Source organism: Canis aureus, chromosome 35 (genome assembly GCF_053574225.1).
Source record: "Canis aureus isolate CA01 chromosome 35, VMU_Caureus_v.1.0, whole genome shotgun sequence".
NCBI classification, from domain to species: Eukaryota; Metazoa; Chordata; class Mammalia; order Carnivora; family Canidae; genus Canis; species Canis aureus.
The window spans coordinates 30,536,641-30,551,615 of NC_135645.1; the positions used below are offsets into that span (position 1 = coordinate 30,536,641).

Consider the following 14,975-nt stretch of genomic DNA (forward strand, 5'->3'; position numbering starts at 1 on the left):
TCTTACCATGCTTTCTAGAAGCTTTGGCGAGCCATTTCACATCACTGGGCCTCAGTTTTCCCATCTGTCAAGTAAGGATAATGATAGTGCTTTCCCTCTAGGGCTGTTCTGTACTTTACATGGAAAGACAGGGAACTGTGCTTGATGCTCAACAACTGTTAGCTACTGTTTTTCTGTTCTTAATTTTCTGCAGCTATAAATTTTAATTTTCTGTTAAAAAGCAAGGATAAATTAAAAAAAATCTTTCTCTCGACAAATAAATGTTTTCAGAGGGCTCCTTGTGAGTCAGGTTTGGTCAAGTAGCTCATCTTCCTGTGCATACCATGCTTACAATCCAGCCGGCACAGAAAGATGACATCAAGTAAAATGAAACATGGATAGGAGATTTCCAGGTACAGGCAAGAGTCACAACGAAAATAACTCAAGGACACACAGGAGACATGAAGAGGGCTCGGAGAATGAGTGGGGAAGGAAGAAGAAGAGCTTTTACTTGTTCATGTGCGTGATCTGCTGGAGGGCCCAGGCCCCGAGACCCCCTGCCCGCCTGCCTCCCAAACACAGTGCATCCGCCTGTCCCCGCGCACTGACACCTCCCGGGACTCAGAGCCACATCTTGCGGACCCCCGGCTCCTTTGCTGCCTTCTCACATCCGCCCTCAACCCAGAGCAGGGCCACCACTGGACCTGCTCTCCCCACCACACGGCGGCCTCCGGGCTCTGAGGCCCTGAGGCCAGCAGCTCCCCACATTTCTACTTACAGTTAATTAATTTAAACTGATTCCAAATATCAGACAAAGCTCTCCTTACCTTTAATGTGCTGTGAAATGCATATTTACATAAAAAGGCCCTGATATGTTAGGATTGGTTATCCATTTTTCTACCTGAAAATTAGCACAGATGTTTCCTGCAAAGTAGAAATATAACTGGGTCCCGACCCAGTGTTATTACTGGTAGTGCACGAAGGTGAGTGAAAGCATAGAGCATGTGGGGAGCCTTTTGTTACTCCCTCATTCTCAGGTATTTCATCTCCCTAACCAGCCCCCACTGAAGAAATTTCAGTGACAATGCAATATAATATTTTCCCTCTGCCTTAGGAAGCTGCCTATAGGGAATTTTATGAAGATTCACGCAAACAGGGGCTTGAACTTTCAGAAAACCTAGTGCTATTCACCAGTTCAAACAATTTTTTGCCTTGCTATTGATTTTACTTTCCTAAAATAAATTATTTCTATTACCCGTAATGACTAGTTAAATCTTGTTCATGCCCTGTTACTTCATCTGAAAGCAAGCTCCATATACTGCATTCCAAACATAGTCATTTGTGTTGATTGGATCTACAATGATTCTTTTGCAAGGCTAACCCTATACCACGTACAGAAACAGTCAACTGCTAAACCAACATTATATGAACATTAATACAACTTAAATTCCAAGAAATAAAGGTAAAAACTTTCAATGGCTTCTAGTATTTATGTATCAGTTAACATGACAAAAAGAATCAACAAGGTTTACACTGCTATATTTAAAAAGTCATGAAGCACTTCAGCTTGGGTCTAGAGAGTTGTTTATTTCTGTATAGAGAAAAGACAATATATTGGCTGCTCATGGTGGGTATTATAATAATAATAGTTCCTTGTTCAGTTTTATTCACTTGTTAGCTTAAATCACAGTATTAGCACTTATAATGGGTTATGGGTCTTTTAAAAATACCAATACAGTAAATAAAAATATGGGAGAGAGAGCATGGTGTGCATCAAATAAAATTATGTTCTTCCATTAGAGGTAATGATCTATTAACTCCCAAGAGTATGGAAAAATCGGCCAGCATCATTTTCTCATTGCATAGGAAGGGAGCGGGGTTTAGGAAAGATAAAAAACGCAGGAAAAGAAATTCTTAATGGAAGGTACACAGTAGATGACCTATGCATGTTACAAATCTACCACCAAGAAAAGGTGCTTATGACTTACAATTAATCAACAAGGATAATGGATATCTTCTATATTAGAAGATAAATATCAATGTTCAATGCTATTTCCTCAACTCTTAAGGGTCTGGCATAGAGTAAGTGTTCATAGGAAAACAGCTTAGTGAACTCTGAGAATAGATTATCATAGCAATCATCACAAATCTGATGAAATAATTTTTGGATTATATGTATGTTTGCTCAAAGATTGAAAATGCCAGAGAAGACAATGGAGTGTCTATATTTACTCACCACTGTATGTTGCCCTAGATGTGTGTCTAGTCCACAGTAGACGTTCAGTAAAACTGTGCTGAGTGAAAGACTGTGAGTGGACCTCCACGTGTATGTGAACACCACAGCAGATATTTAGTAAATAGCAATAAAATACACACAAGTCTACACAAATCTAAACACAAGTACTATGACTATGACGGGATTAGGATGTTCCCACTTCTGGGAAAATAATTCAAAATCCACCCTTTTCATAGTTAGACAGCAATGCTGAAGATGGTATTGCTAGTATGTTTTATATACTACATATGATCGTGTCATGCTTATTACCTGTGATATGTCCTTTATACGTATTTTATAGCTGCACATAGTGGTGGGACATGCACAAATACGATGTAGATGCCTTCATGCACCAAAGCTGTGTCTTTTTTTTTTTTTAATTTTTATTTATTTATGATAGTCACACACACACACACAGAGAGAGAGAGAGAGAGAGAGAGAGAGAGAGGCAGAGACATAGGCAGAGGGAGAAGCAGGCTCCATGCTCCGGGAGCCCGACGTGGAATTCGATCCCGGGTCTCCAGGATCACACCCTGGGCCAAAGGCAGGCGCTAAACCGCTGCGCCACCCAGGAATCTCCAAAGCTGTGTCTTATAACCTTACTGATGTATTGCTTAATTCCACTGGAACCCAGTTACACCCTGCTCAAGGCTCTGAAACACAATCATCCCCTCCAGAAGAGTTCACTCGGTACTGAGAGACGAGGATTTTGACCTCTCTACTCAGTGCTTTGACTTGTGTACACTGCACAGCAGGGGAAACGTGGTGACAGTGCACCTCTTTCCCAATACCAATCCCATTTTTCATCCCAGACCTCTAGAGCCATGTTATTGATGAGTATTAACTCCGAGATGCTGTCTTTGTACCAGAATCACACAACTGTAGAAAGACTCTCTATAAACACTTATTCCTTAAGTTCTGTTTAAAGGTCCATCTAGGGGTTCCTGGGTGGCTCAGTTGGTTAAGCATCAACTCTTGATGTCAGCTCAGGTCATAACCTCAGGGTTGTGAGGTCAAGCCCCGCACTGGGCTCAGTGCTGGACCTAGATCCTGCTTAAGTAAGATTCTTTCTTTCCCTCTTCCTCCCGTCTCTAAAAACAAAACAAAACAAAACAAAAAGCCATCTAAGCTTCCTATCTAAAGTATCAGTATTTTCTATAAAACTGTATTTAAAAATCATTGTGAAATATGACCATTGCTAAATAAATCCACTTACGTTTTCAAGAAGCAAATGTCATTACATCAATTCTGTATCTAGCTGTGTTGAGGTAATGTTTTATTCTGTGCTTCCCATCACAGACACACAGGCACACGCACACACACACACACACACAGGCACACACACACACGGGGCCACATAACAAAGAATGTTGAAACACTGTAATGATCTTATTTATTTTTTCCTGAGTTTGTAATATGAGTTTATGGAATGAATAGAGAATGATAAAAAATGTTGATATTATGGTTAAATGATTTTTTTAAAAAGATCATTTCATGTTATTAAAATAAATACCTTTTTTGTGTCACATTTAGTCTAATGTGGTTTTCCCCAATGCAGTATATAATAAAATTGAGTGCTCAGATACTATTTATTGTCATTTTTCTTTTCTTTAGTGACCACTAGCTACTTAGCAAAGAGGACTGTGACCAATAATCAACGAGAAGACAAATTAGTAGTCAAATGTATAACATAGTTGCTCAACCCTAATGTTAGAATCATACTCAAAAGGATTATAAGATACTCTATTCTGAGAGATGGTCAATTAAGGAAAACTCAGTTGCTTAAAAGAAAGGGAAAAGAAAAGGAAAGGAAAGGAAAAAGGTAAATTAGCCAAAGTCTTATGTTAAAAATCAGCTTATACCCTAGTTCACTTCATTGAATTTTAAACACATTAATCTCTGAAATTTTAGTAGCATTTATTTTGAATATTTATTAAATACACATCTAAGCCAATAACCAAAAGGTAACCGTACATCAAAAAAAAAAAAAAGAAAAATAGAAAAATTAATTAGCTATGAACAGCATGAGGTAAATGAATATAACCTATTCAATAACTAAATATTTATGTATAGAACAAGGGGTGGTTACTGACATTTTCTCTAGATCTTTCTAGAAGGCTAAACAATGTGTACATTGCATTAATAAGAAAAGACTCTTTCTTTAAAACTCCTATATTTCTCCCTACTTAAGTGAGGTTTTGTGAGTGTGCGCACATACTAATAAAAAAAAAGAGGAAAAAAAACTCTAAGAAAACAGTGTCGTTTCTTTGACATAGCTATTTATTTGCAAAAACAATTTTAGATTTAAAATAAAAGACTACTCTCAGAATTTAAATAATACATAGTCTGCTATTTAAGAGCCTAGAAAAAAACCCACCATATACACATTTGGTTCAAATTTTCCACAGTTTAAGCTACCACCATGCAAGTCAAATGCATGTTTAGGAATCCTCAAGGACGCAGTTGTAAACACACTTACACATGAGCTCAGTCACACCCCTCCCCTGCACAGACACTCAGAGGAATGAAACCTATCCTCTCTTTGAAGTTCATTTGCTTTCATTTTGGAGCATTTCTTCTGGGCAATTCAGGCAAATCTCCGGGGCAATGGGCCTAGTCATCAGGAATTCCCTACCGGAGAAATTGATAATTTATACGTACAGATCTCTGATACGATCTACGGAACTCCGAAAAACAGAGCAATCCCTTCCAGTCTGCTCCCCATTCGCGAACCTGGGGCCGCGGGTCCTGCAGGAAGGGCGGGAGGAGTCACGGCAACAGGGCTGCGCCCACGGGGCCAGGAGCTCTCGCGGGAGGACGCCCGGCCCCTGGGACGCGCGCCTGCTGGGTGTGCCCCGGCCTTCCCCGCGCCTCGGGCCGAACGCTGACCGGTCGGGCCGAAGCAGACGCCGGGAGCCGGAGCCGAGCGAGGGCCGCGCTGCAAACGCTTTCACTTCATGGCCTTGGTCGGCTCGGCACGTTGGCAGGGCTCGTCCGCCGGGTTCCCGCCCGGGAGCGCCGGCCTGGGGGCTGCACGCACCTACAGGCCGCACCCGCCGCGGGCCCTCGCCGGCCGCCACCGAGCTCAGCAAATGACGTCCCAGTGCGCCCGGCATCAAGGACAAACCTTTTGAAATGAAGCGCGAAGCAGGACGTGCACTAACGTCCCAGCCGGTGGGCTAACCCCCCCCCCCCCCCCGCACAGGGGGCGGCGAGACCGCTGGGGAGTCTGCGTGTGCGGAAAGGCGCCTCGTAAAAAAGAGAGTGTGAACCCATCATAAACCTCGTAAAAGCACAGACCTTTGTCAGAAAAAATACAGCAAACCTGTCTGAGCCGAACCTCACGAAGGCTCCGGGAGGGCGGCTGCAGCGGCGCCGCGGCTGTGGGGAGGCGGAAGCGCCACGCGCCGGCCCGGCGGGGTCTGAGGAGCAGCTCGGAGCGCGGGAGCCTGCGAAGGGCCGGGAGGCCAGGCCGCGCCCGCCCCTGGGCTGACGCGCGCGGATCTTCCCAAGTGGGGGAAGGAGGAGTCCCCGAAAGGTACAGCTTCAGGGAAAACCGGGAGAGAAAGCGGCCAACGGGGGGGGGGGGGGTCGCGTCGTGAGCCGGGCGCGGAGGTCGCTTCCCCGCGAGGCGCAGCTCCGAGCCCCAGCGAAGGTCCCCAGGCAGCGCCCCCGGCCCCGCGACCCCCGCGACCCCCGCGACCCCCGCGACCCCGGGCCCCGGCCCCGGCCGCCTGCTGGGCGCACAGGGCGACGGCACCACGGCCTCCTCCCAGGCCCGAGGGAGCCCCGCGTTCCCCGCAGCCCTCGGCGCCGCCCGCCGCCGCGCTTCCTCCCTGACCCCGACCCCGACCCCGACCCCGGCCCCGGCCCCGGCCCCAGGGATGAAGAGCCCGGGGCCCCTCCCCACGGGGCTGCAGTCCTCACTGCAACACGGCGGGGGGTGGGGGGGGGGGCGGCTGAACCGCGGGAAGCCCTGCCTGCGGCTCCAGCTGCGAGGAGCCCCGAGGCCGCAGGGCTGACCGGCGTCCGGCACCGGCCCCCAGCACCGCGCCCCCTCGGCGTCCCCGGGACGCACGGGCCGGGCCTCCGGGCCTCCGGGCCTCCTGGCCTCCTGGCCTCCTGGCCTCCTGACCTGCGGGCCTCCGGGCCTCCTGACCTGCGGGCCTGCGGGCCTCCTGACCTGCGGGCCTCCGGGCCTCCTGGCCTGCGGGCCTCCGGGCCTCCTGACCTGCGGGCCTCCGGGCCTCCTGACCTGCGCGCCTCCGGGCCCCATGCCTCCAGCCCCCGGGCCCCCGGGCGTCCGAGCCTGCGGCGGGGAACGCGCACCCTCCCCCCCGTGGACGGCGCCCACTCGTGTGGGGCAGAGGCACCGTCCCCTGTCCGTGGGACGCCTTGTCTCAGACACGCAGCTTCTCCAGCGGTGGGAAGCTCGGGTGGACACGTACACAAAAGCAGCTATGCTGGCAAAGCACATGGACCTCAGGGTCCAGAGGACTTACTTTTCTTTTGAACTTCAATTTCAATGAAACTAAACAAGGTGGAGCTAGCTGTTCCATCTTGAACGAGTCACACCCATTCTAAGCTTTAGTTTTACCGTTAAGTAAAATTCTTAAAGTATTAACGTCTACTGAACTGAATGTTAGGAGAATCAGAAAAAAATATACACGGGAAGTGCCTGACGTGCATATCAGACTACAAAATGGGAGCGTGACATCTGGTTGATACACGTGTACGGGAGAGTTGGCCCCCCTTTCACCTGACCGGTAGGTATTCTCGGGAGGAGGAGCTCGGTGGTGATTAGGTCGTGCTTCCCGTTCTTGAATTTCTCCCTTGACTCCCTGGTTACTAGCCTAAATCATTGTTCAGTCTTCAAAAGTGCAAAACACTGTAGCAAAGAGGTAAAAGGCAGGTATTCGATTCACTATATCAAAGTGACTCCCGAAGATACCAATCTTCATCTCTAGCCAAGTTGTTTTAGTCATGACACAAGTGATCTCTCTTTCAGACGTGTTTTTCTGTTCTCTATTGATTCACTGAAATCTATGGCCTTCAGATTAAGCTATCATTCCTTACTCATTAGAAAATATTAGAATTTAACATAGACCATGAGACAAAAGCCTGATGATTTTACCGCAATGATGTGCCCTAACCTTCCTCCTCTCTAAATACTGAGTATCTGCCATATTTATAGAACACTAAAGAAGGCTAAAGTAAAAAAATACACCAACACTATAGTGACCAAGATGGAATGATTTAGTTTCTTAGATTTTAAAACACATCAAAGAGGCCAGAAAACCAACTATTGTGAGGCTTGGACAAAATGGGAAAGTGGCAGATAAATAGGAAACAACAAATGAAGTTGATCGTCATTATTGGTGACTTCTGCATATGTGGATTCGCCTCACTAAAGTTTATCTGTCACTACAAAGTCAATACCCAAGGCTCGCTCTTGGTCACTGGAAGGTTTGTACAGAGTGGCAGAAAATTTTTGGCTGGACGTGCACATTTCAAAAACAAGGAGAAATCCTGCCAGGTGGGTGGCTCAGTGGTAGAGGATCTGCCTTGGGCTCAGGGCATGACCCGGGGTCCTGGGATGAGTCCTGCACTGGGCTCCCCGCAGGGAGCCTGTTTCTCCCTCTGCCTCAATCCCAGGACCCCAGGATCACGCCCTGAGCCCAAGGCAGACGCTCAACCGCTGAGCCATCCAGGCATTCCTAGCCTGTTCATTTTTAAATTAAAACACAGATAGGTTTTTTTGTTTGTTTGCTTGTTTTTAATCAGAAAGAAAGAGGAAAAGAGAAAAATGGTTAACAAGGGAAATTTTCTAGGGAATGTTTGAAAGCTGACCTTGCATCTATTCGTTATAACCACGAGGCGCAGACAAGATTGGATAAAGCAAGATCCTTAAGTAGAACTCTTGTTGAGCTCAACTTAAAGGAGGACACACATTTAAAATGGTTATGCTGGACTGAATGCATACGCAAGCCACAACATCCCACACACTCCTGCGTCCCTACAGACGTGAGACAGACGTGAGGGTCAGGCCGGCTGTAGATCAGGAGAAAGGGTGCACATGGCTGACACTTAGTCATGAAGAACAGGTGGGCCAGCAGCTGGCCACAGACGGACAGGCACCAACTAGAAGACAGTGGACAGAAGGCCTGTCAAAGGAGGGTGAAGGATTTCAGAGTCTAAGGTCAATGGGAAACAAAAAGCCCAGGCTTCTCCAAGTCAGATAATAACTGGCAAGGATGATGATTAATAATAGTACCAGGAAGAGCAACAACAATAATAACAATATGCGATCTCAGTTACTAAGCATTGGCTGTGGGTCGCCGTGAAGAATGATTCAACATATATTAACGGATCCTCGTATAATACTTAATTCCCATCCTGTGGATAATACAACTGAATTTTGGATTTCTTATTCACAGAAGATCCACTAGCTGTCTGAGGTCTGCCTTACATACACTCTTAGTACTCCCGACACCCCGTCAAAGAGGGATTGTCACCACTTACATTCTAAAGATAACTCAGGCACTCAAAGACCAGTGACTTGAAGGCACACACCTCGTAACTGGAAATCTTGTCATTCAAAACCAGGCGGTTCTACGCCAATGGTTCTCACACGACATCAGTGGTTCTCACATGACGCAGGCATCATGATCACCTGGCAAATCCGCATTGATGAGCCCCCATACAGAGTTTCCGACTCAGTCTGCACTGGGACCAGACAGCTTACATTTCTTTTTTAAGCTAAAAAGAAGTATTTGAAGTATAGTTCACATACAGTACCGTATTTATGTGTATGACCTACTCCCCGGTGATGCTGCTGGTCTGAGGTCCACACTCTGAGAACTACTTTTCTAAACTCCTTGGATGTGGGAAGGTCATTTAAATTCTCTGTACCTCATTCTCTATAAAATATGTAAAAGTCAATCTTCCTCATAGGATGGTTTTGAAGATTAAATAAGGTACCATGTGAAACTGTACCTGAAAGTGCAGAGTACATAAAAAAAGAAAGTCCTAAGTACATAAAAAAAAGATCTTATTATTGGACAGAAGAGTTCCAAAAGTAACACTTGAATTAGATTGTGATGTTTTAAGGAGTTGGAAAGCAAAAACAGTCATGTCATAAAACTATATTTCTGCAATTCTAAGTAATAGTCACAGATTTATCCTGTGTCCTTGTATCAGATACAAAACCTTGTTTTGACCTCAAGGGTTTTTTTCTTTTTTTTTTTTTTCTTCCTGACTTGTAAATAACAAAAATCATATCATTTACCACAATACAGGAAGGTTGAGAAGAATAACTTGTACAATTATTTTATAGCACTTTGTGAAAATAATGGAGTATATAAAAGCTAATAATAAATTTCACCTTCCTCAAAGAACATTGTAAATTTTCAATCTTAGCTGATTTACTGCTATAGCTAAAGTGCTAAAGTTATAGACAAGATTTTTTTCCTGAAAAATCATCACCATTAGGCTCTCTCTTTTAATGTGTCATCAATATAACTTATAATTATCTAATTGTCCAGTATCCTGACAATATATTCAGTTTCCTCACTTTCAAGTACATTGATTCTGTAATAAAAACTTCAGTCGCTTATAAAGAATAAAAACAGTCATTTTTTAACATAGCCCACGCATGTTAAAAAATCAGAAAAGGGAAAAAATCCAGTTTGGAGCTTTTAGAAAGTTGAAGTATCCCTTTACACTTTGAGAACACAGTGAACTGAAAGATGAGTGATCCTTTCTTATTATTTCTTCCTACGCAATGAAGATTAGCCACATGAACAGACATATCTTTCAGCAGCAATAGCATTAGGAGACATGTGTTTTCAGAAAGAGAAAGTTAATCTACGGAGGGCAGTTTGAAACTGGGGTGGCCTCACAGACTAGGTGTCAGAAGTTGTGAATTTTAATCCCTCCCAAACACCACCCAGTGCCACTGACTTGTGTGGCCTGGGGCAAGTGACTTGCTGCTTTTGGCATTTAAATGCATCCTTAGGAAAAATGGATAACGTTCCATTAACCTACCACAAATAATTGACCACGTGACTCTTCTGAAGGACTTCAGGAGCCCATCCTAGCTATCAGGGCCTTCACCTATCTTCTCCACTATCGCAAACATTTGGCAGAAACTTTGTAGAAAGCCAATGTGAAACGAGACTGGTAACAAAAAGAGCCTCCAACCAGTTAAAATTACAAACAAAACATACTTGTAGCCTAATGGAATCACGCCCTTTTAAAACAAAATCCTATCATTTACTGTTGTGCTTTCCTCAAACAAACCCAGGATCATCTCAGAAACTGTTAGCATTATGGCGTAACATTTTAAGTCTTTGCTTGATTCCCGTTTATTCTCAACATTTAATTTTTTTTTTTTTTTTTGCAGTTTTCAAAAAAAAAAATTTAAAAGTCAGTCCAAGTTTAAGGAGAAATAAAGCAATGATTGATGCTATGCGGTGTGACTATACCGGGACAGCCTTCATAAAGTTATTTTTAAAACTTAACTGACTAAAAAGCAATATCTCCTTATGAAGTCTTTCCTTTTAAACCACCTTCTTCCAGCATGAAGGACTTTTAATGATCACGGAGAAACATCCTTTCTTTGGGATCCTGCTTCCAGGCTACCAGCGAGAACAGCAGGGCTGTGACTTGTGTCAGTCAGTGGTGCCCAAGCCTTTCTTTCCAAACGAGAATAGGATTCCAGACTGAATAAATCAAGTTTTTCCCTCTCTGCCTGAGTAACATCTGAATTAGCCACAGTGTAAAATAACCAAGGATAATTAATTATATGCTTTAAGTCAACCCTCATTCGCTTCCAATTCCAGTACACAGACATCTTTTTTTAAGGTCGTTACAAAGGAAATTACAATGATGCTCATCGTCTTCTACTTCTTGAAGGCTTTGCCATTACCTGCTATAACTTTTATAAAATAATCTTTGGTAAGAAAAGCTAACTTCACCCACTATCCTGCTGAGTTACCACTCACCTTCTGTTACGTGTTTTATTTCTATTTCGTTTCTACCCGTGCCTTAGAAAGAGAGATTTCTCTTCATCCAGTTTTCTTATACTCTGCAAGTTTCCTTACATTCTCTGAGAAAAAGATACCCCCAGGCAGAAGATGAGAAGAAATGGTAGAAGACATTAGACAATTTTTTTTTAATGCAGTCCTATGTTAAATCTTTTTTAAAGGCCACTGGCTTCCAAAGGTTTCAGCCCTTTCAGAGTTGGATAACTGAATCTCTGTTTCTGAAGAAAAATGTGTTAGGACATATTAAAGGAAGTTTTGAGAATATTATTTCATATTTGGTAAATGACCATGGTATTTTTTCACTGCTAAATTTTCCAGTCTATTCCTGTTTTTGAGATAATTTATTTTTAATGAGGTATCGTTTAATAAAACCAATTTGCTATAATCATAACAGTAGTATAATAATCATGTTGATCAGGAGAAAACACAAAAATATAAAGAAATCTAAAGTGTAAAAAAAAAATCTAATTACTCATGATGATTAAATATGCTAAGGGCTTAAGTAACTGAGTATCCTCAGTTTTGGAAGAAAATTAAGAGGTGTTTTAGAAACATTTACATGTAAAAACTGAGACCCTTTTGTCAAAATCTATAGAAGTCACTGAAGTTCATTGATTTATGTGTTGTGCTACCATTGAATTTAAATTCTCAATTGAATATTGACATAACTAAAATAATGAGACAGAATTTTTTTGTTTATAAAGATTTTTTTTTTAATTTATTCATGAGAGACATAGAGAGGCAGAGACACAGGCAGAGGAAGAAGCAGGCTCCCTGTGGGCAGCCCAATGTTGGACTTCATCCCAGGACCCTGGGGTCACGACTGAGCCTAAGGCAGAGCTACAACTGCTGAGCCAGCCACCCAGGCGTCCTGATGAGACAGACCTTTTAAAACTCATACTAGGGATCCCTAGGTGGCGCAGCGGTTTAGCGCCTGCCTTTGGCCCGGAGCGCGATCCTGGAGACCAGGGATCCAATCCCAGGTCGGGCATCCCGGTGCATGGAGCCTGCTTCTCCCTCTGCCTCTCTCTCTGACTATCATAAATAAATAAAAATTAAAAAAAAAACCTCATACTAATATGAAGACGTTCAGATTAAGCTAGATGGGAACTAAACTGGTTTCAATAAAATGATGGACATGAAAGCTACGATTCGGGATAGCTCAGGAGCCAGTTAACCTGGGTTCAAATCCCATCTGCTTCCCTTAGTAATTGTGATCTAGGGCCAGTGATATAAACTCTAGGTCTAGTTTCCTTCTCTCTAAAGCTGAATTAATAATAAAACCTATTTCATAGGTTTTTAAATATTAAATGAGTCCACACTATGTTGTTTTCACTGTGGTTAAATGACCTTCGGAGTGCCAAACCTAGGAATTTAAATGAGGTTAGGTACCTACTGCTAGTGTCCATCAGACTTGAGAATCTTGACTCACAAGTTCCCAAACAACTTCCAGCTCCAATCCTGAAAACCTCCTTAAAAAAAAGAAACAGAATTTGCCGAGTATATATTCTCACTGTCATTTCTTCCTACTTTCACATTCAACTGAGGCAGAGGAACTTTCACAGAAGGGGGGGAGGGGGCTTGCAAGAAATAGGTCGCCCAGTTGTCCAAGCAGTCCTCACTCTTAAGACCTGACTTTCAGAGTGTGCTAGGTTTCATAAAGATTGAGAGGTAAAACACTGCTTAGTCCCTGACCTCTGCTGTTTCTACGTTCTTCCCTAAAATAATAATTTCAGCAAATAACGGGATGTATCCAGAAACCAGATGCTATTTCTTAAAAAGAGAGGGCATCATTTTATCTACTCAACCCTAACTGAGAACAGAAATTAATTAAATAATAAAAGCCATTGCATATTTTACTTTCTACATTTCCTAAAAAGCATTTCATGAAGTATTGGTGCACCAGGATGTTTACAAAGATTATTAAAATATGTATTTAGAGGGGCATTTTCTTCCCCCCAAAAACTATTTTCTGTAGAACTATTCAGAGCTGCTACCTCAGTGTTGCGCTTAATGAAGTGAATGTGTGAGGGAGAACACTGAATACAGTATTTCCTGAAATTATTTGGCCTGGGATTCCCCATTTTTTCCTCCTGTAGCTCTAAAGGATTAATGTTCTTCATGATATCAGTTTCGGGAAATTTAGCTTTAGATAAAGGGTTACTTAAAAACAGAGAACTTTATTGCATTTTTCATTTATTACAGTTACAATTTTGGAGATGCACTTATACTAAGAAAATTATAACACTAACAAAGGTTAAAGTAGACTAAAGAAGAGTTTCTAATAACGCTGAAAAGAAGTTTTAAACTGTAATCAATTTCCAAAAGTTATTTTAATAATTCAGAAGTCCTCAGTTCCATTCAAATCTTGAAGTTACCAAAAGCTTAAGAGTCAACTTCCATTCCATCTGTATTCTTAGGACTCTTTGGAACTTTAACATGGAATCAGGCATTTGATTCAAGACATTATCTTAACTCCCAAAGTGGAAAAGCCATGTTGTTTTCTTTGAAGACAGAATTCCATTTCTACTTTTATTCATTAATTCAGTAGTATCTCTCGAGATCTTAACATACCCTGCATGGATATATGCTTTGGGGATGTAACAGTAAATAAGATACATAGTGATGCTGTCTGCTCTTATGGTCTTCATCCAACTTGGAGACACAAACATTAACAAATTTATTTCAGAAATTACTTAACTCTAGTAAATACTGGGAAGCTAAGGTGCATGTGATGGTGAACTTATGTGTTCACTTGACCAGAACAAGGGATGCCAGACATCTGGTAAAACCCTGTTTCTGGATGAGTTTGTGGAGATGTTTCCAGAAGAAATGAGCCTTGAATCCACGGATTGAAAAAGGCAAAAAGTCCTTCCCAATGTGGGTGTGCATCATCTAATCCACTGAGGGCCCCTTAGAACCAAAACATGGAGGGAGGAAGGTTGAATTCTCCCTCTGTTCCTGACTGCTCACCTGAGACATGGATTTTCTCTTGTCCTGGGGCTAGAACTTACACAAATTGGCAAGTCTGGTTCTTAGGCCTCTGGACTCAGACTGGAATTTAAGCTACCAGCTTCCCTAGGTCTCCAGTTTATAAATTGCAGATTGTGGGACTTTTCCATCTCCATTATCATTATATATAATCTTTTGTATATATACACAAACAACAGTAGACTAGAAGAACATTTAAGAATGAATATTTGTCAATGAATATACGTCTCCTATTGGTTCTGTTTCTCTAGAGAACCCTCACTAATACAATGCAGATGAATGTTAGTGTGGGAGTCTGTAACCAAGGGACCTCATCTACTTAAGAAATTTAAGTAATAGGTAAACCAAGACTAAAACATAAGCAGGATTTCATTGAGAAGGGGTAGGGTTGATGTGGGAGTTGATGAGGAAGGGAACACAGAGCAGGGCTGACATCTGTAGGCCTTTCGAGTCCTGCATGAAGCCACAGAGGAATATTTTCGGACCTTGAACCCTAATGGAATTTGCCCTGCTGGGACGAAGACTTGCTTGGAACAAATGACTCCCTTATTCCTTACATTTTCTCCCTGTGAGAATGGGGGTGTCTATCCTATGCTGGTCTCACCATTGTATTCTAAAAATAGATGACTTATTTTCTAGATTCACAGGTACACAGAAGAATAACATTTTGCTCCTAGATAGAG

General features: G+C 42.9%; 2 protein-coding genes across 5 annotated transcripts in view; both read right to left on the bottom strand.

The window, feature by feature from the left end:
- EPHA3 (EPH receptor A3) overlaps positions 1–14,975 on the bottom strand; it is a 329,015-nt gene that overhangs the window by 172,058 nt on the left and 141,982 nt on the right. The window lies entirely within an intron of this gene.
- On the bottom strand, positions 4,517–5,683 carry LOC144305275 (uncharacterized). The gene is made up of 2 exons (XM_077883999.1): positions 4,988–5,683; positions 4,517–4,885 (listed from the first exon to the last, which is right to left on the bottom strand). Exons 1-2 carry the CDS (start codon positions 5,368–5,370, stop codon positions 4,804–4,806), a joined length of 465 nt encoding a protein of 154 aa, XP_077740125.1. The 5' UTR covers positions 5,371–5,683; the 3' UTR covers positions 4,517–4,803.